The 25,920-nt window shown below is 33.3% G+C and overlaps 2 protein-coding genes across 6 annotated transcripts in view; one reads left to right on the top strand and one right to left on the bottom strand.

Moving 5' to 3' along the window:
* Window positions 1-25,920, top strand: part of LOC106674383 (protein gustavus) — a 380,850-nt gene that overhangs the window by 85,004 nt on the left and 269,926 nt on the right. For all 4 annotated transcript variants that reach the window (XM_014407043.2, XM_014407042.2, XM_014407040.2 and 1 more), the window contains one exon: window positions 14,671-14,711. The gene's annotated coding sequence lies outside the window, so the exon portion shown is untranslated. The remainder of the gene's footprint in view (window positions 1-14,670; window positions 14,712-25,920) is intronic.
* On the bottom strand, window positions 4,344-5,719 carry LOC106674384. Of its 2 annotated transcripts, none has more exons than XR_001341512.2 (2): window positions 5,347-5,703; window positions 4,344-4,749 (listed from the first exon to the last, which is right to left on the bottom strand). XR_001341512.2 is itself a non-coding variant. In XM_014407044.2 (2 exons), the coding sequence occupies exons 1-2, from the start codon at window positions 5,527-5,529 to the stop codon at window positions 4,470-4,472; spliced, it is 450 nt and encodes a 149-aa protein (XP_014262530.1). In that variant the 5' UTR covers window positions 5,530-5,719; the 3' UTR covers window positions 4,344-4,469. The 2 variants fall into 2 exon arrangements, 1 of the variants encoding a protein (XP_014262530.1); XM_014407044.2 differs by having other exon boundaries at window positions 5,360-5,719.

A 25,920-nucleotide genomic window follows, 5' to 3' on the forward strand; every position in this document is an offset into this window, starting at 1 on the left:
ATCTTTTCCATTTTCCACCACGTTGGGTTTGGATTCGTACTCCGTTTGAAGGTTGAAAACTATTTTTTCGCCGCGGAATACGTGACGCGAGGTAGGTGACCGTCCTGTAGCGGACAATGATTCCAATTCGTCATGGGTAACGGGTCCGATTTGATACCTTGTCTCTTGTGCTGTCTATCTAAAAAGGATAGGAAAAAAAATCACTGCATTACCCTGATGATGTAGGTCTTTCTGTGGTTTTAATGGTTTTCCTTACTTTTCAATACCTTGAACTCAAATTTGTCCGGACATCGGTAAAAACAATCCACAGTTGGTTTAATTGATTTATCTGTATTTAATTTCAAAGTTAAAATTATATGAAATAACTGTAACATAATATAAATACCTGATGATATAATGAAAATTAAATATTTGAAAGTACAAGCTTACTGAAGGCACTGCTACCACTGTTTTAACAAATTAAACAACGTAAAATTTAAAGCCTTATTTTCATTGGCTGCGTGTCCACGAAATTTTTTATTTGATGGTTGGCAGAGAAAATAAATCATGGTCGCATAAATATTTGTTTTGTTTTGTTCGTTTCGGGCTATTGGCTCATATTCTACGTAGAGTGGCGATTCGGCGCCGTCAAATGGGCAGACTAAAAACAGTACCAGTAACGATAGAGAAATGTTACCCCAAACTAAAAACATAGCATACAAACATGATTAACACAATGTTAAGCGAAACGCACACACAAAAATAAACCGACTTCAAAAAAACATATACTAAATGGACCAAATTCGTATACATAGAAAAAGAAACAAATTAGGCATTAAAAGAACTGAAGACGATGTACCCAATCCGCGGCGAACTTCGAGAGAAATTAATAATTACAAAAATAAACGTAGAATGAATAAATAAAATTAAAAAACAACTAATAACAGTAAGTATGAAAAATGAAAGATTTTTATTTTGCAGCACAGCAGTGATTGTGTTCTCCTCAGACATACTTTAGCTATGAAACAAATGGCAGCTTCTATGAAAGCTTCGGATGAGTGTCGAATTTTGTTTTAAATATTTTTTTGATTTTATTTACAATGGATACCAGGAACTGGAGGAGTTCCCTCCTGAGCACTGCAGCTGTACTCCTTATTGTACTTTATCCCTGGTTCCATTTTTTGGGGGCTCGCAACACAAGTGTCAATTCGAGCCCCCGGTGTGCCGGTGTTCTTCCATCGAAGAAACTCATTTTTGATGGGGTTGGGACCAAATTCAGGGTCGCTGAGATCTGATCCCGCTCCTTCCATTGATAAATGCCGTGCCAATTTCTTTCAATTGCGGCCACCGGTCTCGTTAGGCGTAAGAAAAAGTCCAGAGGCGACGGTGGGGATCGAACCCACGACCGCGGGATCTACTAGCCGAGTGTCTGATGCCTGAACCACTCGACTACGTGTCCCCCGTTGAAATTATTAGTTACATCAAGTCGCGGCCGTTGAAGTCGAGACTTTCAACAATATTGTGTGTCGATATGGGAAGCCTTTATCATTTCCTGTTTCCCCATACAGAAATGAGGTAGCTTGTTGAAAATACGCGATCTTTATCAACTGTGAGGTGTGTGGAGGTGATAACGTTCATGCAGGAGAGAACGATGTGCCCATATGTTCCATCTGTCCACCACCCACATTTGCTTTGACTCACGTTATAAGGGTCCAAAATAGAAACAATGATGCATTTCCTTTTTGCTTTGGTTGAGTGGATTTAGAAGAGGTTATTTGCACAATATTATTTTTTCGGAACTATACTCTCTTCGATATGCAATTGAAGCAATTGAAAAACTTAGAGATTTTGATTTTCAAAAAAATTGTATTCAGGTTTTTTGTGGTACAAAAAACGAATATCAACTTTGTACCTTGATTAAAAAAAATATGTTAACCTACTTTATATTGGTTAGGTATCAAAAACAATTTTGACGGAGTAATGTAACGAAGTAGGTTAAAATATTAAAAAAACTTTTTACTACAGAAATGACAAAATTAACTGGCTAAAGAAGGATTCAGTTTTTTTGTATGAAAAATGTATAAAAATCTAGAAATGCAAGTATTTCGGATTGAACATTGGTACAATTATTTAAAATAGATTAAATTGCAAAAGGATTTGGGAATCAATATGAAGGGAGGTTAATGGCGAAATTAATTCGTTGAAGACCTAACGAAGCTCTTCTTGAAGAACTAAAAAGGTTTCAATGACTAGCGAGAATAGACGGACCCCGCCAAGTGATTAGTGTCGATCAGTTAAACATGTGTTCATCTACTCTGATACCACTCACTTTATGGTTTCAGTAGATAAACTAGATTAAGACAGGAAATGATTTGCTGAATACAATATATCGTGTTAATTTTGCAAAAGCTTGTAGGTCAGATGGTTAGATAAGAATTTCCTTCGCACTAGTTTCTCATTATTTGTGTTTAATGTTTTAAAGGCTTTTCTGGATTTCGGCCATGTTTTTTCACTCTTCAGCCAGTTTGCCATTAGTTGTAAGTATAATCACGGACATAACGCAGTTAGAGGCAAACTTTTCCATCTAATTATCTCTCATAATGTGTTCTGTCAAGGATCCTTTTTATTTTCCGTCCTACATCGCAACTCCGCTCGGACACTAACTTCCCATCTCAACCTCATCTCTCGAATTTTCCCTCCTTTTTGCCATTTTTCAACTAAAAAACCTTAATTAATTGAATGATATTAATTGGTCAAGCGGACCACGTAAATTAGTGAATATTGATAAGTTAAAATGAAGTATACTCCACTAAAGCTCTCGGTGGCCATTTCATTTGTCGCCGAGAATCAAATAGATCACACGACATTTGAAAAATGGCAAAAAGGAGGTAAAATTCGAGAGGTGAGGTTGAGATGGGAAGTTGGTGTCCGAGTGGATCGAGGTCACGATAGCTCAAGTGGTAGAGTGTTCGTGACCGTGGGTTCGAATCTCGCTCGTGACACTGAATTTTTTAACTCAACTAAAAAAACCTTAATTAATTGAGTTTCGATCTTTATTGAGATCATCTTCAGGTTCTGGGATTTACTAACATTGTTTACATTTAACAAATACATGTAGGATGTGGAAAAAAGTGAATTTATAGTGTTTGTTTTCTGTGTGCCTTTTTTGCGTATCGTGTTGAGAGTGCCAGTGTTTTATGTTTATGTTGGATTTTAAAGGGGTGGAGCGAAACGTTAGCACAATAAGGAAAATATTTTTCTGAAACCTACATCACACCAGACCGCACCTCACGATTTCTGAATAATCATTGATCATATGGTACAATTCGAATTATTTAAATAAACATAATCGGTTCATTCCCTTATTACGACTTATAGGTATAAATAATAATATAAAAAAACATATCTTAAACAATATTTGTTTTAATGTGTTAGTAAGGTAGGTGAACGTCTTTCGCGATTCCGCTAAATGGGATTTTTTGGAATTGGAAAATTATTAATTTAAAAAAATTACAATGTACAAGTGCATCCTAATAAAGCCCGAAAAGCAACGGGGTTTTATAACCTTCTACAGATTTTCCTTGTAATTTTTTTATATATAATATTTACATATTACAATTAATGGGAAAAAATTAAAAAACCGCAAACACGTTTTGCATAGTTAAAGTTAATAATTATGAAAAAAATTTAATAACCAGATAAAATGGGAAATATAAGCATTACACTAGTTATAAGATTAAATCATTTATATGTGCATAACCACGTTTAAAACAAATAGATAAGCGGTTGATGTACAAATAAACAGATAAATAAACAGATAGTTAAACAAATAAATACCCAGATAGATGGATAAGTAAATAAGACAAGCGTAAATAAAATATACATAAATTATCCCAGTAAATGTTATCACATTATTAATTAAAATACAAATAAAAAATTATATTCAGTTTGCGATAAAATCGTTTTGATGAGCGTTTGTTTTCATAGGATCTGCGTGTCATAATTGTCTATTAATCTGCCTAGTTTTCATGTAAGGCGAGCTTCCAATAAAATTTTGTTGTGTGGGTTTCGAAATAGTGACTTTTATAACCCTTAACCACTGTTCGATGAATATCCCTCATATCCTGAGACGCGTTCATGTTAAAATCATGTATATGTTTTTATGCTTATGGTAGGATTTATATAGTAATCTGTCAAATGGATGAGGGTTGGATTTTGGTGATATCTCTGCAGCCTGTGATCTGAGGGAGGCATTGTTTATCCGTCCCAAAATAATACACTTGAGTCACAAAACTTCTCGACTTTATGACTATTACCACAGTTAGCGTGATTACCCCGTATTGAACGATGAAATAAATAATAGGTACTTTACGATTTTTTTATTGTCACACAAGTTCACAATGATAGCGTTACAGGATATCAATTTTCTGGAGAATGTGTACAAAATGAGTGTACTAATACTTCCTTCCTAAGGAGTGGAGTACACGCGATTACAATTTGGTTCCCACCTCCACTGGTTCGAGATAAATGTCAACCAGGGCGTTGTAAAAAGTTGTCACAAGTATTTTTAGCGGCGATTGCTTCACGTCTTCGGGCAGATAAGCGCAATGTGAAAAGTAACACGAACCGAATATTACAGACGTCAACGCAGCCATCAAAAACAGTCCGAAGACGACGATGTAGGGTAGGAAGAAAGTCTTCGACTTCCTATCCACATGAAGAAATATCGATTCTCTCTTGATGTCTCTGTCTACACTGGAAAATTGCCATCTGAAAACAAATAATACCTGACATCGTTTTGTTTTAAACATATGTTAGTTAACCTTGTAATAAAGCCTTGGTTTGAAGAAGATATAATTCATAATGTCTTCTTCCCAGGGTTCTGACATTCATTATCAAGTAAAAAACAAAAAATCAAGGACGATTTATTTTTCACAATAGTATCATTTCTTATATAAAAAATCCAAATATTTATAATCCTATATTTTTAAATTATAAATCTTTAAAGTTTAACACAAATTAAAAAAACAAAAAACATCCGGGATAGTTTTGAGGTTGTTTGAAATTCTTTCCTTTCACGACTGCGGTGCCTGTCCTTTGAGGATACATAAGAATGTAATTAATGAAGTAATTTGAGACAATTATAAATACTAGATAGATATTATTTCTTAGGCGTTAGTGGGATTTGTTTATATTATGAGTTTGAAATCATTCCACCAAACTGATGGCCATTCTTCTAGCGATGGTGACTCAATAATGATAATAATGATTTCTTATTAAAATAACGTAAAACATCGTTACAAACTCTCCAGGGATAGTTGATAATTTTTGTCTATAAGAACGAATGGAAATTATGTAAATACATACATTTTAAACGTACTCGTATTTGGACGTGTCGGTATCTCTTGTTGCTTCGGCTTCTTTCAATTTCTTCGAACACTTCTCGATCAATTGTATCGTTGACATCACCCCGCATGAATCTTCGCTGGGGTCTTCGTCTGCTACGGATAGCTTTAAACTCGAGCTGAAAGGTTTCATATCGCTGGACATGATTATGTGACTATCGTCTGGCACAGAATTATTGCCCCATTGGCCCTCGCATTTGCTGTTCTGCGTATGCTAAACGACTTAATTGTTTGAATTTGCGACTACTTCGACTAGATGAAATAAATTACTTGTTGCTTGTTTTGTCGCCAGAAACAACATGTGAATTTGGTTCCATCTGTTTAATTGCTAAACAATAAATCTTAGCTGTAGCAAGTGAAAGTTAAAGTTTTAAACAAATATTTAAACGTTAGTAGGAAAGATTGTTTATTACTTATTACAATTTAATATTTTGGAATATACAGGGTGTTCGGCTACTCGTGTTACCAACTTTGCCAGTACATTCTACATTCAAAATGGAACCAAAAGTCCTAATTAACTATGGTCCAATCTCAACATTTTCGGAGATATTTCGCTTTTTCTGATTTTTAAGATTTCACGACTTTGCTTCAGATGATAACTCCAAAATTAAAAGGTTTTGCACAAATTACTACGTTAAATTTCCAATAAGATGTGATCATTACTAAACTTGTAAACGTTCGTGAAATAATCGTTTTAGTAGCGAGAACTTTGAATTTTTTAATTATTCAGAAATCGTGAGATGCGGTCTGGTGTGATAGGTTTCAGAAAAACATTTTCTTTATCGTGCCAACGTTTCGATCTTTATTGAGATCATCTTCAGGGCTCAAAGTATTTGTCTTCTGTGTAATTGTGCCATTCTTGGTGTCGTGTTGAGAGTTACCGATAAAGAAAATGTTTTTCTGAAACCTACATCACACCAGATCGTATCTCACGATTTCTGAATAATTATCGATTAACGGTTACTAATCACCACACATTTGAATTTTTTTTTCAAAGTTGAAAAACTTACTATGGTGATTCTAAACTACTATTTCCAAACGTAGAGACCAGCAAATTTCAGAAAACGTACTCCATTTAATATGCTTTTTAGTGGTGCAATTGTTTTTTCAATTATTTTGTTCGAAAATGAAAAAATGATGAAGGAAAAGAAAAAACATTATTGAAGGATTGGTAAGGTGGAAAGATTAATAATAATAACAAATAAAAACCTTAGGAAATTTTGAATTTATTAAACTTTTTTTTAAAAATTTGGGTTCGAAACCGAAATAGAGCAAGTGTTTACTTATTTACCAACGCGACTGAAGCTTTGATTAAAGGATTATTGTATTATTATTCTCCGGAATAAAAGAGTTTTAGGATTCAAAACAGTTTTAGTTATCTATGTGATATATTGTTAACACTTTGGATACTTTTTCTAATGAAGAATACGCTGATATACATCTTATGTACGGGTTTTGCAGGTTTAATGCGACAGCAGCGCGTCGAAAATACATTTCGGGGGGTGGAGAGCATTTCGATCAGAATTAAAAAACGTTTAATAAATTCATTCATAATTTTTCTAAGGTTTTTATTTGTTATTATTATTAATCTTTTCACCTTACCAATCCTTCCATGTTTTTTCTTTTCCCTCATCAATTTCTTCATTTTCGAAAAAAGTAATTAAAAAAGCAATTGCATCACTAAAGCATATTAAATGGAGTACGTTTTCTGAAATTTGCTGGTCTCTAGGTTTGGAAATAGTAGTTTAGAATCACCATTGTAGGCTTTTCAACTTTGAAAAAAAATTTCAAAGTTCTCGCTACTAAAACACTTGGAAATTTAACGTAGTTTTCAATGGTCTCAACGTATTTGTGCAAAAACCTTTTAGTTTTGGAGTTATTGTTTATTTGAAGCAAGGTCATGAAATCTTAAAAAATCAGAAAAAGTTAAATAACTCCGAAACTGTTGAGATTTGGACCATAGTTAATTAAGACTTTTGGTTCCATTTGTAATGTAGAATCTACTGGCAAAGTTTGAACACGAGTAGTTTAACACCCTGTATGTAGGAATATAGTATTCTGCTTGTACAATTCTGATATCATTTCTTCGCTATTTATCTCAAAGGACAGTGAATACAGTTCAAAACAAACACAGAACTGATGGCAATAATTTACGGTGTTAATGCTTATAGAAAACAGTGCATATTTTGCTTGAATTTAATATAATACTAAAGGAATAATTTAGAACAAGACTTCTCGAACTTTTAAGTCAGCGGACCCTTTCATAGAACAAAATCCAGAGCGGACCCCTTTAATTCAAGTACATAAAATTAGATACTTAGTTATTATTAGATAACATAGATATAGATTATTGAATTAATAGGAAGAGTGAGGTATAGATAGAAAATCCGGATTCGCATAGAATTTTGTGGCAAATGGAAAAACTCGTTTTGCTTTTTCAACGAGCGTTTCAAACTTTTGTTTTCCAGAGGGAGCAGCAAGTAATGTCTATCAAGCATTCGTATTCACTTGAAGATAGACTGGTAGGCTTTGTCGAAACAGAAAGCGGTGTGACCACCCATTCTTGGCCTTGCAGAATTGTATCTCGAGCTGTTCGGAAGTAATGCTCAAAGGACATCTCCAGACTTCGAAGGTGTCCACATATTTCATCCTTCTAAGCAGATTAAGCTCAAACTGGAGCTTTCTTTTACAGGCGCTATTTATGACTCAAGCGTCGAAAGTAGTGATGGTCTTCCCTTGAAAAGAAAGACTCATCTCATTCATTTTAGTGGAAATATCTGATAAGTGCGACAGTATACATTTCCATTTTCCATCATTGAAAACATTTGATATAGTGGTCCATCAACATATGACTTCAGGATGTAATTCCGGTAATCGAGAGACACCACCTCATTTCTGAATGGAGAAGCAAGGAATGATGAAGGCGTCCCATATCGTCACATAGTATTGCGAAAAGTCTTGACTTAATTGGCCGCGACATGATATAATTAATAATTTAAACAGACCCATCCAAAACTTTCTTAAAAAGAGGCTAAAGCATGTCTGTGGGGAACACAATTACGGCTGCTGCAGTCCTCCGATTTATATTTTATTTTATTAACCACCCCGATCGTTCGGTCAGTCATTGCTTTTGCACCATCCATTTAGGCCATGAAATTTCGTTAGTTGTAAAAAAAATTCCAACAAACGGAATATTTCGGCACCTGATGCATTGGCACGAAGTAATTTGCATAAGAGAATATCCCCGACACATCCCAAAGTATTCATAGCGGATAAAAGTCAATTAAATAGCCAATCCCGCGACGTTAGTTGATTCGTCGATTTGGAGAGAAAATTAATTGTAACTTGTTTTGTCAAACATGCAAGACATAATATCGTTCACACCGTTTTATATCGTTCATTTTATTAATATCTGTGTGTGTATATATAATCGAATTATTTAAATGAAAAGTCTTGTTTTTAAGTTGTATATATACATAGTTAAATTATATATTTGAGAAGTTATATTTAAAGTTATAAATGTATACAGTCCGTTAAGTTTATTTAAGCTAGCATGTTTTAGTAAATTAAGTTATTTATTATGTTTTCATTGTTCTCATGTTTATATGAGTATAAAATTGAATTACTTATATGAAATATCTAGTCTAAGTTATAATGTATATATTTAAATAATTTATTTGAAATGTTTGTTTAGATTTATAAATGTATATAGTCTAACGTGTTTATTTAAGATAGTAAGATTAGTAAGATCTATTTAACAATCTTGTTTATTTAATTGTTTCATTGTGCTCATGTTTTTATTACTAGTCAAAATAGTCTATATATATTGTTTAAAAATGTTCTAACCGCCAAAAAATTCTCTTTAAAAATTGTTATAAAACCTCTCAGGAAAAAAAATCCCCGTAGAACCAGATCGCCGCCCAGCGGTCCATCCCGGAAACGTTATAATATAATTATAATTATAACTGCTAAAGATCTGTGTAAGGGGACCTGTTGTGATTGAAAAAAAATTAATTTAGAAATTTATTAAAACAAATAATGTGATAAATAAAAAATAAAATAAAAGTTAACGCTGTAAGAGGTTTACACCGAAAAACAGCAAAAACACAAATTAACAAAATCACAACATGTTTCAGCGATGGCATGAGCTTTACCTTCCTTTGCCACTCGATATATCAAAGTAAGACGCTTTTAGTGAGTTTTCATTAACTGTTTTTGCATGAGTTTTAATGAAGGTTTGAGAAGCAGTCAGTTTAGTGTGCTTCCTAAAAAAAAAAATGAATCTATTTCTCTCGGAATTCTGGGTGTGTCTCTCAAAATGACGTCACAATTTAACCTGGACCGATGAACCGTTGGGAAGGACGTGCGCGCAAATGTCACACGATCGTGATTTCAGCCACCGATCCAGATTGGAGTAAATAACTGTTAATGAAAATAACACAAATCGGTAGTGCACTCGTGAGAGAAGTTTGAGCTTAAATCACATTTTCGAGAAACATCGGCCTTTTATACACAACATTGGAAAAATCCTGGGTGTCCAGGAGCAGCAGTTTCCGGTAATCAAAGATCCCGTCTGTATGACTTACCTTACCTATTTTGCCTTCGTTTATTTGTGTAATTATTAATTTTTCTCGAAGATCGGCGCGGATCCCCAAGGTTAAAAGTTGAAACAAAGGTCTAGTTAAAAAAAGGAATATAAAATAAACCCTCGTTGCATTATTCTTTTATAATATGAGAACGATTTTATGCAATCCGTACCAAGTCGTACAACCCACAAGGTTATCATTAATGAATTGGGCTCTTACAAATTCGGCATTTTCGGCACAGCAATAGAAATGAGTCAGCGATAGAGACCACCTAACTCTATCCCGCTATTATTAGGCCGTGACTCATTTCCCTTCAGTGTTAATAAATATTGATTTATTTTGTGTTCCTTGGCTCGGGGAAAATCTGTCGGTTTGACCTATGATTAATCTATTAGGCTTTCTTGAGAACGATCGTCATCGAACGGTTATCTTCAATCTTTCAGCATTTTAATAGAACTCTCATAGACTTTTCCCTACGCTTGCTGTTGTTCATTTTAACTTTGTATTAATTGGCAGACAAGATAGCGTAGGAGAGGTCGTGTAACGAGATTGTAATCTCGAAGCTGAAATCGGATACTAAATGTCAACCTTTCAATGCAAATCAAAGGAACTCATTTCACTGATTTCTCATTTGGAAACTTGCGTATGCTACTTAGTCCGTCGCCCTCGATGGCATTTTATTTATTGTGTATACACTCAAGACGTAACAATTTTTTTCTCTTACCAAACGTTTATTTATCCCAAGCACCTCCAATTTTCCCAGCATACCTAGATGAGTTTAATCTTACCTTGCCCAACACATTAATAGATATCATGAGCGTAAAAACCAACGCAATTGGTCTAGACAGGAAACCAGTAAAATTGATCAAGCCCTGTCTTCAAACCCCCATTCCAGTACTTTATATTTTATAACTTTTCTTACAAAATTCTCTTTCTCTCTAAAATCAGGCAGGCTTTCTTTGGTCAAACCCCTAAATAAAGTCTCTAACCCCTCCACTCCCCCTTTAAATCATTATTTGTTTTGATAAGAATATTTTGTACTTTTTTATCATTCAAGGGGGCGCAAAACCCCAGAATGAAATTTATTGTCTTCTCCTATTTCCATAGATTCCAACATAGACAAATACAACGCGTGCTTAAATTATGATAATAAAATTTTTACATTGATCTTGAAAATATAATAATTCAAAACATTTCATTTTCTTGTTAAAAGGAAAATCATTCTTCCTGTTAGTTAGAAATAGTCGTGAACTTTCTTTAAAAAATAAGTCTGTAATATGTATAATTATAAAACCTAGACTGACTAGATGTCTTGGTTTAGAATATAATTTATCTGTCTTCTGTGTTTCCAGTATAAATTAAATCTACAGCAAAATTGTCAATTAAAATGTTTTCTTAATAGTACCGTATTATTATTCATTACATAAAAGAGTCGACGTTGGTTTTTTTTTTCTTAGATTCCGATTTTCCTACAAATGGAAGCATTTGTTATATCTGTAGCGAGAATATACTCTTTGCTCCATGATATGGTAATATTAAATGGGAATTTAAACAAAACTTATAGAAAATAAAGTAGCACCAATATGGAGTGAGAATGGAGGAAAGCTCCCTGGTCAAGAAGAATGCAAAAAGGTCAGTTATAGGAGTATTTGGTCTGGTACTCATAGCCCACGGTCGTGTACCCTACCTTTCAATGCGTAACCGTGTAATTGAGAGATGTGAGGTCAATTTGTAGAACGAATACAAAAATACAGACGAGCGCTGAACTTGAACATCAACAGCTCGAAAATAATTATGAATTGCAAGACCTAATTAAATAAGTTAAAAGAATCACTGACTATTTCAAGATTTTACGACATACAGGAGCTGACGGAATGGAAGAAACGGAAGGATCTGTCCAAAAATCAAGTACTCCAACTTCAAGGGCATCACATCTTTCAAGTTGAAACCATTAAAAGGATAATTTGTATTCAGTTTATGCTGAAATTGAATAGAGAAATAACGCTTAACTACCCAAGCAGCCCAGAAGAGTACTAAGAACCTGATGTGCTCGAAGATGGTTGTGAATTGCAAAACCAATTTTGCTAATTTTGGCTTATAAAATTAAATTCACTCTCTTTTTACATGTAGGACATGCAGGAATTTAGATGTTAGTGTCAATGAACAATGATATTCCCTAATACCTTATGCGTGATAATGTTAGACAACATCCAATAATAGGTGAAAGGGGGTAACAACAATATACCACGAGGATTTGTAAGGAAAGCAAGCACAGAGGAAGAAGGAAAAAATCAAAACAAGTTTTTGCTGAATATGATCCATTCAAATATCGTTTTGAATTGCAAGGTTAAGTTTAATAAGCTGGGCCTACAAAACAGAGTATTTTTCTATTCTTGATCCTAGGATTTATATTAGGTGAAGGTAAAGAAAACTGGAAGGAACAATCTGTTGTCATACCGATGAATCTAGGATGCAAGGGGGTACATGAGTATTAGGTCTTGTAAAATCAAGTACTAAGAGCCCGAGGGGACGCGTTCGACATTTCTCAAATCGAGATCTACGCAATTGAGAGATTTTTATATCCATTCTGATAAACGTACACAACATTAAAGTCTATCAAGTCATATAGGTAAGAAGCATTGAACTCTAACTTCATCAGCTCAAATATCAATCTAAATTACAAGATTAGAGTAACGATGTTTTCTTATATTTCGACCTGAACAGTTTGCCTTATGATTTTTCCTTCTTGAAGGTGGGATAATAGGTCATGACCTATTATCCCACCTTCAAGAAAGAAAAATCATAAGCTAAATTACAAGGACAAGTTTAATAAGTTGGATGTGAAAAACAGAGTGATTTACTATCCATGAGTCCTAGGACTTGCATGAGTTCCGGATTACACAGAAGAGGAGGGAACACTCTGCTGATACACTTGTCGATCTAAGACGCAAGAACGTGCAAGAGTATTAAGTCTTAAAAATCAAGTAATTGGAACCAGTATGCATCAATATCTTTAAAGTCATCCACGCAATTGAGAGATGTTCATATTCATTTTGAACAAAGAACACAAAAATAAAGGCTATGTAAAGCTATCAGGTCAGTAACCAAGAAGAAATGAAAAGTATTGAACTCGAACATCATCAGAATAATGCTCAATTACAAGGTCAAATTTAGTAAGTTAGACGAGCAAAACAGAGTCAGATTTGCATGCGTAAGGATAACAAAGAAACGAAAGGAATTGATCTAGGACACAAGGGGGGGGGCTTGGAAAAAACTTTAAACCCATCAGTAGAGTGTACCCTAATATCTTTCAAGCAGAATTTCATTCAATTGTAAGATACATATACAATTTGTATTGTTGTAATTGTCAATGTAAACAAAAGCATAGTTATCATAAATAGCCAAGCAGCTTGAATTCGAAGTTTATCAGCTCGAAGATGGTTTTGACTTGCAAGGACAAGTTTAATATGTTAGACACGCACAACCGTCTATTTCTCTATATCCCACCTCCCCGGATATGTCATACCGCTGATCCATAATTTTCATTCATACTAATACAGACCATCATAAAAGAAAGGAGGATATAGAGGGAATCTCACTGGACAGAGCAATCCACAAATCATGTAGAAGGAAGAGGCTCGGATATCTTACAATTTTTTTATTATTCTTGGGAGACTGAAAATTCTATGGGAAGCTAAGAAACATCGGCATTAATTAGCACGGTGTATTTATATTATGCGAAAAGGCGGAGGGAAACTCTTGGACAGACTGTCGTTGTTTTACGCAGGAAAAAGTGCTTTTGAGGTTTACAACAAGACCGTGGAAGGAATCCGTTGCAACCGGGTCAAGTAATCAAATTCCTCGACGAATTGGGACTCGATTACACTAAGTTTAGAACAGATATTTTAAAGGACACAGTATGACATTATAATTGAACTAGTCATCATCATCATAATCAACCCTACACTTATAAATTAAAATTGAAAAACTGAAGTTTGTATCAGCCCTCTATTAATATTGAACTTAAAGTAAAATTATACGAAAACCTGGCAACTTCTCCACTCCGGATGATGGACGACGTTTGGCACAGTTCAGAGCATTGCCAATTATCCGGTCTAATAATTTTTCATACTTTACGATCTATTTTTACTTTGTTTACTTAACATCTGTACGTCTGGTTTGTAGGAATTTCGTACTTCTTTAATACAGTCAAAGCGAAAGTGCACAGTAGAACAGGAACAATTTATCACTGAAAGATGTCATGAATGTTAGGTCAGTCGGCTTGTCCATTTTATTAGGAGCATCCTTGTAAACAAATCATCACCACTTGATTCCTATTTCGCTTTCGCCTTCCTATAACTCAACCTGCTTAATTCATCGCCATGGAATTGGCCTTGTTATACTTTGCTTTTCACTGTGTGAATTCCATTCAATTCTTTCTGTGTCACAAACAAACGCAATTTTCCTATTCGACCCACACGGGACGTAAAAGAAAGACAAACATGATACTTTTTATACAAAATGGATTAGCTTTCAATCTTCTTTACAGTTTTTTTCAATTAATTAATCTTTTTATGTAAGTTTTTGGTTGAAATAAAAAAGTTAGTTACTTCTTTACAGTACAATACATAATACGACGGAGATTTTATGTTCTTGATTTAATTACACAGTTGCCTTTAATTATTTTTGTATTTTTTTAGGCTTGAAGATTGGATTTTAAACACCGAACACAATTTTAAAGGTAAGAAATTTATTTTTTTAAGAAAATGCGCTATTTATCATGAAAATACGACTGAGGTATGTTTAACTGTGGGCGTTCCACTTCACCCTATCATCTCGTCGGAATTTTAAACCTAGCCGATTTGGCCTGAACCCAGGTTCCAAACCGATAAAAGTTTTTTCCTTTTCACCACTGTTCGTTTAAAAGGTTCACTGTTTTTTTGAATCTCTTGTTATTTAATAGAACGACGTAGGTAGTCGAATTGGAAAGAAGATTAGAAAAAAAATATAAAAATTGGACATTTTTCTCCAGACTGAATTTAAAATAGGTACCAAAATTTCCAGTACTAGTTTTTTTTTGCATCATGAGGTATTATTTATCGAAAAGATTATTATAAAAATTAGAATCAGTCTTTAACGCTATGGGGTAAAGAAAAAAGATAGGGGATTCTCGTTTAATTTTATAAAAAGTAATTTAAGTTAGAACATAATAGTTCAGTCAAGCCTTGGCATTGAGAAGGAAAGCTAAAAAAAAAAAAAAAGAAAGCCTGAGCACTCAGATTTGGATCTATTTTAATTTTATTTGTTATAAAAACTGTTATGTAAGCTATTTTTATTTTTGTTTTATTGTTTTTTCGTATTTTTAAAAATCAAAGTTGATTCTTTTAAGTTTGCCATTAAGACATGTATTGTTAACATTTTTAACATCCTAATATTATTATTATTTATTTGTTTGAAAGCATAGGTTTAGGCTCAGTTTGTTTTATTTCATGACGGAGCGTGTCGTCATGTAATAGTGTTTTATTTTTGAAACAATATAGACGCGTCTGTCTGTACTCACATTTTGTGATTCTATTTCCGAAACAAATTCCTTTGATTTTGAGGCAAGACTAACTTCCTTCCACACTTTGGGTCTCTTTGAAGTTCATAATGTGCGGAATAATTATTCCTCAGAAGACCCATTAAAAAGAGAACTTATTGAACTTATTTTCATATATTGTGACGAGTTGGCGGTTAACCCAGAGGTACGGTCTCGGGTCGGCGTAGTGGGATGAATAAACAACTATAACGTTTATACCTAGATAAATTAATGGAAGCTCCGTATGATGAATTATTGTTCACCATGAAAATATGTTTTTATACAGCCTACATTACCTAATTTTTCAAAGGTCAATCAATTTATCACCAATGTAAAATTACCATTTATTTGTTAAAAATTTGATTGTTTGGTTACGTCCATAAAAATAGTTATTAAGATTACAAAACTTCTATTTAAATATATTGAAATTAATGCTAAAGGTTTTTTTCGAAGTTTGTTGTATATTGTTGTATATTTTGGTTTACCTAATCATCATGTTTAATATCAATGAAGTCTTTAGGTGCAGCATGTTTACCTAAGCATATAAACATTATTTTTATTATCATTAATTTTTAATGGCATTTTAACGGCTAAGGTCATTTCACGCCCTAACATTAAACCTTCTATCTTAGGATATCTACATCCCTTCTGAGTAAAGCTTTATAAAACAATGACTCAAACATTTACTCATAAACTAATCTATCCTGTTGCCATCCAAATCTTTAATTTATCCTTTTAAAATTCTTAATTTGGAAGGACAAATGTGTGCAAAAACTCATTTAAAATTATAAAATTTATTCGTGTTCTATAATTAGAATTTCGAATTTTTAGAAATGAGATGAATAGTGGAGTGAGTGCGGTGTTCAATCTTTTTAAAAAGATTTCGAATTTTTGTTCCATAATTTCAACATTTCCCGTAGGCTTGTATGGCCAATAATAATAATAATAATAATGGAGTCAGACTAGCAATAGTCTCAGCATGAGTATAGGCTGAGGCTTATCGTTATCCTTTTATTCATCCATTCAAATATGATAAGTAAACTAATGCTACTTAACAATAATAAGAAACAAAAACACAGTAATACTTCTTTTTCTTTATCCTCGGTTTTAAAAAAAATCTATTATTACTACTTTTATTAATTTACTACTACTACTTTACTAAATAAGATTAGGTAAAATTAATGCACAGATTTTCAAAATTTATACATTTGTCACAATAAAATGATTTCTGTTCACAATAAGGCTGAAGATGCTTACAATGTAAGTAAAAAACATCCGAAATAAACTAAGAAATAGAATAAAGGCTTCAATAATAATAATAATAATAATAATAATAATAATAATAATAATAATATAATAATTCAATATTCCACGTTTGAAAATTAATACTAATTAAACGAAAAATGGCTCTTTAAAATATAGAACATTAGAAAAAAAACCTAAAAAAATTAAATTAAATGTTAATGGACCCCTTTTTGGCTTGCATTCACAAAGAGGATGGGCATATTGAACGTTTAATCTAAGTTTTAGAAGTTTTTTCTTCTCAGTTGTGTACCAAAAAGTCTGTTTTGTTTGCTTTGTATCAGACATAATTATTTTTTTTTTTTAATAGAAGTTTTAAAATCTTAATGAATATTTTGTTAACCGATCGATAAATAATCAAATTTTTTGCAAAATATAAAAATCAATTTTATAGCCATTAAACATTAATTTTTCTTTGGTGATAATCGACATTTGTTGTGTGTTTACTGCATTATTAGTAGGGGCAACTTTCCTATATGCGCCATAATTGCCTGCCAGTATTTACTGGACCAAGAAAATATAACATTGAATAAGGACTTGGAAATTCTTAAAAGGTTATATTCTAAGTGATTTTGTATTTTCTTACTTACGGTTACAATAAAAAAAGGAATCTCATAGAATTTTCAATGCTTTTTCTATTGGTTTGATCAAATTTACATTGGAATTAACATATTATGAGATTCAAGGAACTTATTGGGATAAAGTTGTAAATGGTGAAGTAACCTAAAAAAAGTGATATCTCAAATAGAATTGGTAATCAGACTTTGGACAAGAAGGTATTTTTAGTCCAATTTAACATGTAGTCCTGAAGTATTGACGACTGTTCACGGCACACCCTGTATATACTGTCCATTAGCTTGATGTGATTGACTTCATCCGTAATATTATGATTACATATTAAAAAATCCCTGATTTTTTAATATATAATTATGTCAATAGTAGTCAACAATCATATTTATTATTTCCTGTTAAAATATTAACTAAGGCTAATGCGAGCTATGTAAGCTTACTACCCACATAAATTTAATATTTGTGGTTTTAATGTCAAATGAAAATTGTTCTATTAGATGAGTTGCACAAAGCTTTTCCTAGAAGGCTGTACAACTTTAATATGGAATTATTTAATATTACTATTACGATGGCGATTTCTATTGGAAATTCGATCAAATCTGCACTCACGGCCGCACCGAGGACGAGGAACGTTCATGATCCAAGTGGTGGATTACCTTAGCGCGATCGTGTAAAAAATAAGACCTAAAAGAACGATGTCCTTGATGGAAGGATAGATTTTTAACAATTAATTGGCAAGCGCACTTCGCCGTTTAATATGTTTTGTAACTATTTCTAATTACAAATGATATGATATAATGATTGACGATTATATTTTTCTCCAACTATAACAAGTTGATTTTTTATCCTTTTTTACACAAGGCCGTTTTAGTTTTTACAAAACTAGTCAATTTATTATTATATATATATTTTTTAAATATATATTTAATTTATATGTATTATATATACGTATATAATGTTAATATATAAATAAATATTGAAACATATATTATTTTTTATATTTTAAAATTTACTTAGTGAGATTGCCTTGATATTGAACAAAATTTTATAATCCCGATATAGAGAGCTTGTGTACCTTGACACATCAAAGGTTTGTGAGGTTTTTTTTCATTTGCGCTACTTAAATTTGTCGTTTCGAGTTTTTTCTATGTTCTTACATACTTAAACTTATTTTTGGAATAAATACAGTTTATTTATTTAAAATTTAATAACAATAACGTTTGGAACTCAAATGTATCTAGGCTTCAAAAGTTAATGAAATCTTTTCAATCCCGGTTCAAAGACTGTCCGGTCTATTAAAGATTACACATTCAGTGGGATATGTTTGATCTAAGGCACTGAGTTCTGTGAATACGGGAATGGAACAAGGTTGCCTCCTCAGCCCTTTGCTCGTGGTTGTCAAGATTGTAGTGGTACACATTGTCTCTAATAGGATAAAACTCTTAACCTAGTGAAAGAATGATTAATTCCCGTGATCAGTACACTATTTTATAGATCTTGAGGGTGGGTAAATGTGAACAAATCGAAAATCATGGTGGTTCAGGAGTGGGCGTAGCTCGACTCGGAATGCTCTACTAGATTGGGTTTTTTCTATTTTAACGTACTCATTACTATCCAGTATGGCCCAAAATTATTTAACACTTTTGAATGCAAAATTCGGGGCTCACCAAGCCGTACTGAGACTTGGAATAGGAGCTTTTTGAACAACCAATATACTCTCGACATTCGATGGAAATTGACATACGGAATACATTGTTGACAGGGAATGTTTGGAGGGATTCAAATGATTTTCGAGTTATGGAATCCTTAATAAATTCACAAACATTTAAACTATCGCATTTTATTTATCGATGCCTCCAATATACATTTACCAAATATTTTTCCACTAGCACATCGCCCTACTGAAATATGGACGATTTGAACATCTCTGTAGCGTTATCCATGTTTAACTCAGCAAATGAACTGAAATCCCAGATCTGCAAACCATAATGCACTACTAATCTATAAACGGTATTAAAAATTCAAAATTTTGAGTTGAAAATAAATGGTGGCCTGATTATACTTTTCCAAATAGAGCCTAATACAAACCTGACAGTTCTTTCCTGTGGAGTGTACAGTAGATTTTTGGAGTGAAAACCTGACCTAGATATTTGTAACTCTAAACTAATTTTTCGCCTGATTTCATCCTGCCCTAATTTATTAAAATTAATAGTCAAGACTTGTCAAGTTTGACTTTTCAACAGCAAAGATCATAACGACGCTTGAGTGTTTTTATAGTTCCTGAAGGTTTTTACCTAGAGCTTGCGATTTATAAACATGCGTTTTGTTAGTAGTGCCGAAACCTGAGGTTTACAAAGATTTCTTTTTTAAATAGGTCGTATATTATTTCATTACTGTGTACATAATAATCCGATATTTGCACTTGTTTGGCGTATAATCAACTCTTCCAGGGCATCATACCCTCAAGACCACCCCTGAGCATGATTTCACCGACAGCTCAAAAAATTGACTTAGAGTAGCATGCTTTTAAATCTGTTAACTAATGCAATATACCTATTATCTGCGGTTATACAAGAAATTCAGAACTTTTTCACAACCAATCAGCTGGAAAAGAGCCAATTAACATAAAGGTAACATCCACTTGGTCGCAGGGCATGCCGTTAGACTTGCCAAAGAAGCCACCATAGACCAGCCCATTGACGAAGAAACCCTCATCAGGCATATTAAAAACTCGATTAGCGGCCGTTCTAAGACCACGGCGAATGAAGAATGCGTACAAGAATTTTGAGAAATCAAATAGGGCATTATTTTTTGGGATCCCTCATATGAATGTAAAAATGTATTCCGTTACCCAGTTAGGCCCATTTCGTTTAACACAGTAAAGAGAATTTCTAAACCTATTGCTAAAATAGATTGCTAAAAATTAAATTGAGTTAAATTTCGATTTTTAGCACATGTCATACTTCTCTGATGTATAATTAATTGTCTGTTATCTTTCTAAATTTAGTTTTCTTGTTGAATTTGATCATATCAAATACATACCCCGGCCGATTATGATTTTTTCTTTGTGTTCAGCAGGTTCCTGTTTCTGGCCAGTGTCGTCCCTTCTATAACTATTGCTATACCGAAAATAAAATCGATTATCCCTCCCCCTTATAATTTTTCTTAATTCCGTTATTTTTTATTATCACCATTGCCTAATAGATTATCTTAATTGGCCCGGGTCGTGCCATCAGATCCGTTTTGCAAGTTCATCGAGAAAGGTGCCAGTGTGTCAGGGAGTAAAGAGGTCGTGATGTAATACAGATACTGTACACATAAGTACAGATAAACCTCTTTTACGAATCCGTTGCACAACCCTCTTATCCGCGTTTGTACCGGTATCCCACTCGATATGAATTCGGTATCGGTGACAACACGATTTTCAAATAAATCCTACGTCTCCGGTAGGCGGCTTATTAAGCCTATTAAGTCCCACCAATCTCGCCTTCTTCCCCACCACAGGGCAGTATGCATTCAACATTCACAGTGCTATCATTAGTGGACAACATTGCGTGCGAGCTTTTGATCCTGCCTGTAATTAGCCTTGGTAATTTGGCTTTGCCGGCCAATTGGACTCTTGCCGGAGGTAGACAGGAAAAACGGCGTTTCCAGTCATAGAGAACTCGTTTTTTGCCATTTTTTTCTTCTCCGTAAAAAAGCAAAAACAAAATACAATTAAATTGGATTTAGCCAATAATTGGCAGTTTAGCGTGAATAAACACGGCTTTCCTATTTTAAAAATATGATTCGAAATGGTTTTCGTTACTTATTTAATTTTCGTTGTAAAAATATAATGATGCAACTTGGCCTCAGTTAACTAAATACTTATTCTTCCAAAGCGCAGAATCTTTTGAACTTAACTTTTACGTTTGCACGGGTATAATTGCAATGTATTTGAAAAATCGCTGGTATATTTGCTCAATTCCGCACATACATATACATACCAACAAATCATTACTCACATCCCGCCGGCAATACGAGTTTTTGTATAGTTTGCAAAAAATTACTGGCAGGCCTCGAGAATTACCCTGCTGGCAGACCGGGGTCAGACCTCTCTCCTATCAAAATTTAGGCCGTTTCAGCCTCTAACGCCATCAATCTCCATATCCAAACCCAGTCACACTCTCACGAATATTATCTATCTTGAATAGATTCTTATGCCAATACCTCAGTTAGCGTGGTGGAATACTTGATTTTTTTTATCAGTGAGGGTCATTGGGTTAGTGAATATACCGCCAACGGCCCTCTCACACTAAACATTCACGCTAACGAAAACATATAGTATAAATGCAGACAAGTAAACACAGTACGAGATATCTATAAAATATTATATACTATAAAACAGATGTTTCCTCTAAAAATTGAAACACGGGACCCACAAACTCGCTGTCCGCGCTCAACCACAATTCTCATATGGTGGAATTCCTACACGCTCTCTATATAGAGCCAACGAATAGTATCTTCAATTAAATAGTATCATTAGCAAACTTTCTCTGCATTATTTTGCAATTATTCCTGCCATATAAATTATGGAAGACAACTAATGTTTATTTTTTCACTGGTATTTCCGGGGCATGAGGCGACGCATGAGGTGCTTGTTCAGCTGCCTTTTTCCCGGCTGGTCGGCTTATTCATTTCTATCTATGAATAATTTTTTGATGAATCTTTTGGATTAGTGGAACCATGGAGAAACACGGATAGCTAAGATGGCGCTGAGGGAGTCAGTACAGAAAACGAATTGATGTTTGATTACGTGGATAACTTCGCTCAGCGCAGATGACATGTCCATGGGCAGGGTTATGGTTGGGAATTTCTATAGGCATACGCACTGCACATCCAATTGAATATTATTGTTAACTTGTTAAAAATGATATCATTTTATGTAATTTGAGGAAAATTGGGTAGATTTATTGGCTTCAAATTATTTCGTCGGAGATTACAGTCTCGTGGAATGGGCCGTCTCCATGAAGATCTCGTCCACTCGTAAAAGCATAATTCATAAAAAGGAGGGAAAATTCAAAAGGGGGGTTGACATGGGAAGTTAGTGCCATAGTGGATCGAAGTCACCATAGCTCAAGTGGTAGAGCAGCGGCGTATTTAACGGAAGATCGTGGGTTCGAATCCCGCTCGTGACACTGACTTTTTTATCTCAACAAAAAACCTTAATTAATTGAAAGGTATTAATTGGTCAAGCGGACCACAAAAACTAGTGAATACAATTCATACATTTGTTGAATATTTATATTTATTATATGTTTACACATTAAAAATTGTTTCAAAGTCGCGATGAATGATGATAATATTCTTCGAAATCTTGACGAAGGAATGTCTTTCTTTCTTTCAAATTTGCTTTATCCGTGTTCTTTTTAAATACAATTATAATATTAAGGCTGATATCAAATCATTAAGACAGTTACTAAGCAATGACGACCGAGTTGTATAAGAAAATTGGATTGTTTGGACTTAATGAAATTACATAGATTGAATTCGTTTATTTGACCATTTTATTTTTTTTATAAAACCCTGCAAAGGTTCCACTAAAACTTAGACCTTGCCGATTTCTTTTTAGATCCAGGACAATCGATATGTTAAACTTTCAAAATTCACTTCATCGAACTTCTCCAGTGTTGAATTATTCGTCTGGATTATGAAAAAAGTTACGGCATTCTTTTTTGATTCTGGTTGAACCACTTAAATAATTCATTTGTTGCGTGAGTGAATCACACGGTTTAGCCCTGTTCGCCGGCCCCATTTTTTAATCATAGTTCCTTGGGATGTTTTACCGATCAGCAACATTTACTTTTAATACAACTGAAGGTTTTTTCGATTCTTTGAGACTGAGAATATTTAGAAGAGCACGGAACGGACGAAATACTGAAATATTTGTCTTGTCAAATTCAAATCATATTATAAAAAATATACCACTTTTAGCTGAAACACTATATATATAATTTTTCTATTTATTTGCTGTGTAAAAATGGTTATTTAATCGCTTCATAACGCAAAATACATACGAACAATGGACCAGAGGTATTATGGGAATGGTCTGTTAACAATGGTTATGAAACTCTTTGGGCTTTCATAAGCGTTAAGAAACGAAACATTCTAATACGATTATGTCAAAAAGATGTTAATATTGTTTTTCGCAATAGCTCTAACTCTCACAGGGACGGTGAAAAAGCGTTAACCACTTTGCAAATGTTCCGTTGAAAGGCAATTTAAAACGTGCCATGTGGCTCGACTTTGTAAGCAATCTATTGAAAATTTAATAGTAAGGAAAATCTTTATATATGCAATTTAATATTAATGTAATTTATTTATTGTATGAATTGCAAATGTATGGAGTGAAGTGAACATCCGAGATAAATTCGATTTGAAATAATAAGATATATGACACAAACCAAAACCAAGATAAAATCGAATTCCATCCGATGAATTTTAGTAAAGACGTTTGAATAGAGTAACTAGCTCAGCGTTTTATCGTATCTTTTCCATTTGCAAATCAACAAATAAAAAATCAATTTATCAGGAGTAAAATAAAGAAAACCTATTCGAAAATCTATGAATAACACGTATGCACATTTAGCATATGAAAATCTCGCAAAGTCGTCTGTATTCTTAATATTTGATTAGCTCTATAAAGCATTTCACACAATAACTTATTCATTAGATTGTACTTACTTAATAAAAATCAATTTTTTGGTCAGCGTACTTTCTTAAATAGAAACAGTCTTAAAAAATTATTTCGACAACGAATAGTTTTGCCTGCCTCCATTTAAAAATATAACAATTTTATTTATTGCTATACATATGTATTATTCCATTTGTTTACAATCCTAGACATGTTCACAATAAATCATATATTAAATAACGAGACAAACTAGATCATAATTCACTTGTTTATGATATGAAAAAGGCTAATTTATTCTCTGAATTGTGCATGGGTCTAAATATTTTGATTTTCTTATAGAATAGGTAATTCCTTTTTGTCTGTAATCGCTACAAGATAACCTGACATAATATGCCAATGTTTAAAAATATATATTTTGGTACGTCACCCAAATTCTACAATGAATGCTAGGGTTTTTAAAATTATGACGCTCTTTGGCCAAAGGAAATCATTTTTGTCAATAATTCTTTGACTTCATGCTTTGAATCATATCTTTTAAAATCGTTCCGTTCGGGAAAATCATCACCCTAGGGAAATATTGCTTTTACTACCTTAAACATAAATAGTTCTTTAATGTATTTATTTCTCTGCATTTTAAATACGTAACAATCTTATTAATTCTATTTATTTATAAAATTCTAATCGCTTACGTTTATTTAAAAAAAATCGTCTATTTAAAAAAGTCAAGCCAGAGCACAGTTCGCAGCTTTTTTGTAGGAAATTAATAGAATTCTGTATGAAATGTTAATAGGACAAAATATCTCGTTTTCTTATAGAGCTAGGTTGTTTCGTTTTCTCTATAATTGATTCAAGGTGACCTGACCAAAATATGTCAATTAAAAAAAAAAAAAATTGGTACCAATTTTACTAAAATTAATGTCCAGTTTTGGTGAACTTATAGTTCCTTGGATAAACGGGATTAACTTTTGTCAATAAGTCCTTATTAATTTTGCATTATTTTTTAAAACAAATAGGCTTGAAATTACATGAGCGAAAATCGAACCGTTCGGGAAAACTCGGTAAATAATCGGGAAATCAACTAGGTAAGTAACTTATCGCTTGTACTTCTTATAAGACATAGTTCTTAAAAATTTATTTCGACAAGGAAAAATTTTGCCTCCCCGCGTTTTAAAAGCTTAGCATTATCGTTTATTGGTACTTATGTATGTGTTGTAATCGTCCGTAAGATATGCTATTTGCGTATTAATGAAAGATTCGAACAAGTACATAGTTCTCAAGGTTTTAGTAGAAAAGAAATGAATATGTTAATTTTCCAGGATTCTTGATTTCCTTATTGAACGAGATTGTCTTTCCTGTCTCTCTATGATCGAAAAGTGTACTAACCTCACGTACACATTTTATTATATACAATCATAGTCAGAAACCGGGCATTTGTTTTTATTTGTTTAATTGACTTAAAAGTTATTTCTTGAACTGATTTATGTTTAAAAATAAATAAATATTTTTTTCACAATGAAGTTCAGTAAAGATATGGATAACAAAAAAATAAAAAGTTAATAAAAATATAAATAAAATAAAATATGTCAGTTTTTTGACAGTTACATATCAAAATTGCGTGGAGGTCAAGTGGTTAGGGCTTTCGATTCGTTTTTGCCACGCTAGCGGTACTGGCTTCGAACCGCGGCGTTGCTCATGGTTTTTTTTTCGTTGAGAATTGTAAGAAAGTTTGGTGAGGTGGTGACAAGAATGCACACATTTCCTCTTGTGGTGTGCAGGGTGATAAACCTAATATTTGATAATTACCCATCGTCTTGGTCGGCCTATCCC

Source organism: Cimex lectularius, unplaced genomic scaffold (assembly GCF_000648675.2).
Source record: "Cimex lectularius strain Harlan isolate CLEC.00 unplaced genomic scaffold, Clec_2.1 scaffold188, whole genome shotgun sequence".
NCBI lineage: Eukaryota > Metazoa > Arthropoda > Insecta > Hemiptera > Cimicidae > Cimex > Cimex lectularius.

Bases quoted from the DNA above. Each gene is read 5' to 3' on its own strand.
- LOC106674384 (XM_014407044.2), bottom strand. From the start codon at position 5,529: ATGTCCAGCGATATGAAACCTTTCAGCTCGAGTTTAAAGCTATCCGTA. The intron at 4,750-5,359 runs GTACGTTTAAAA...ATTTGTTTTCAG, and splicing joins ACCGACACGTCCAAATACGA to ATGGCAATTTTCCAGTGTAG.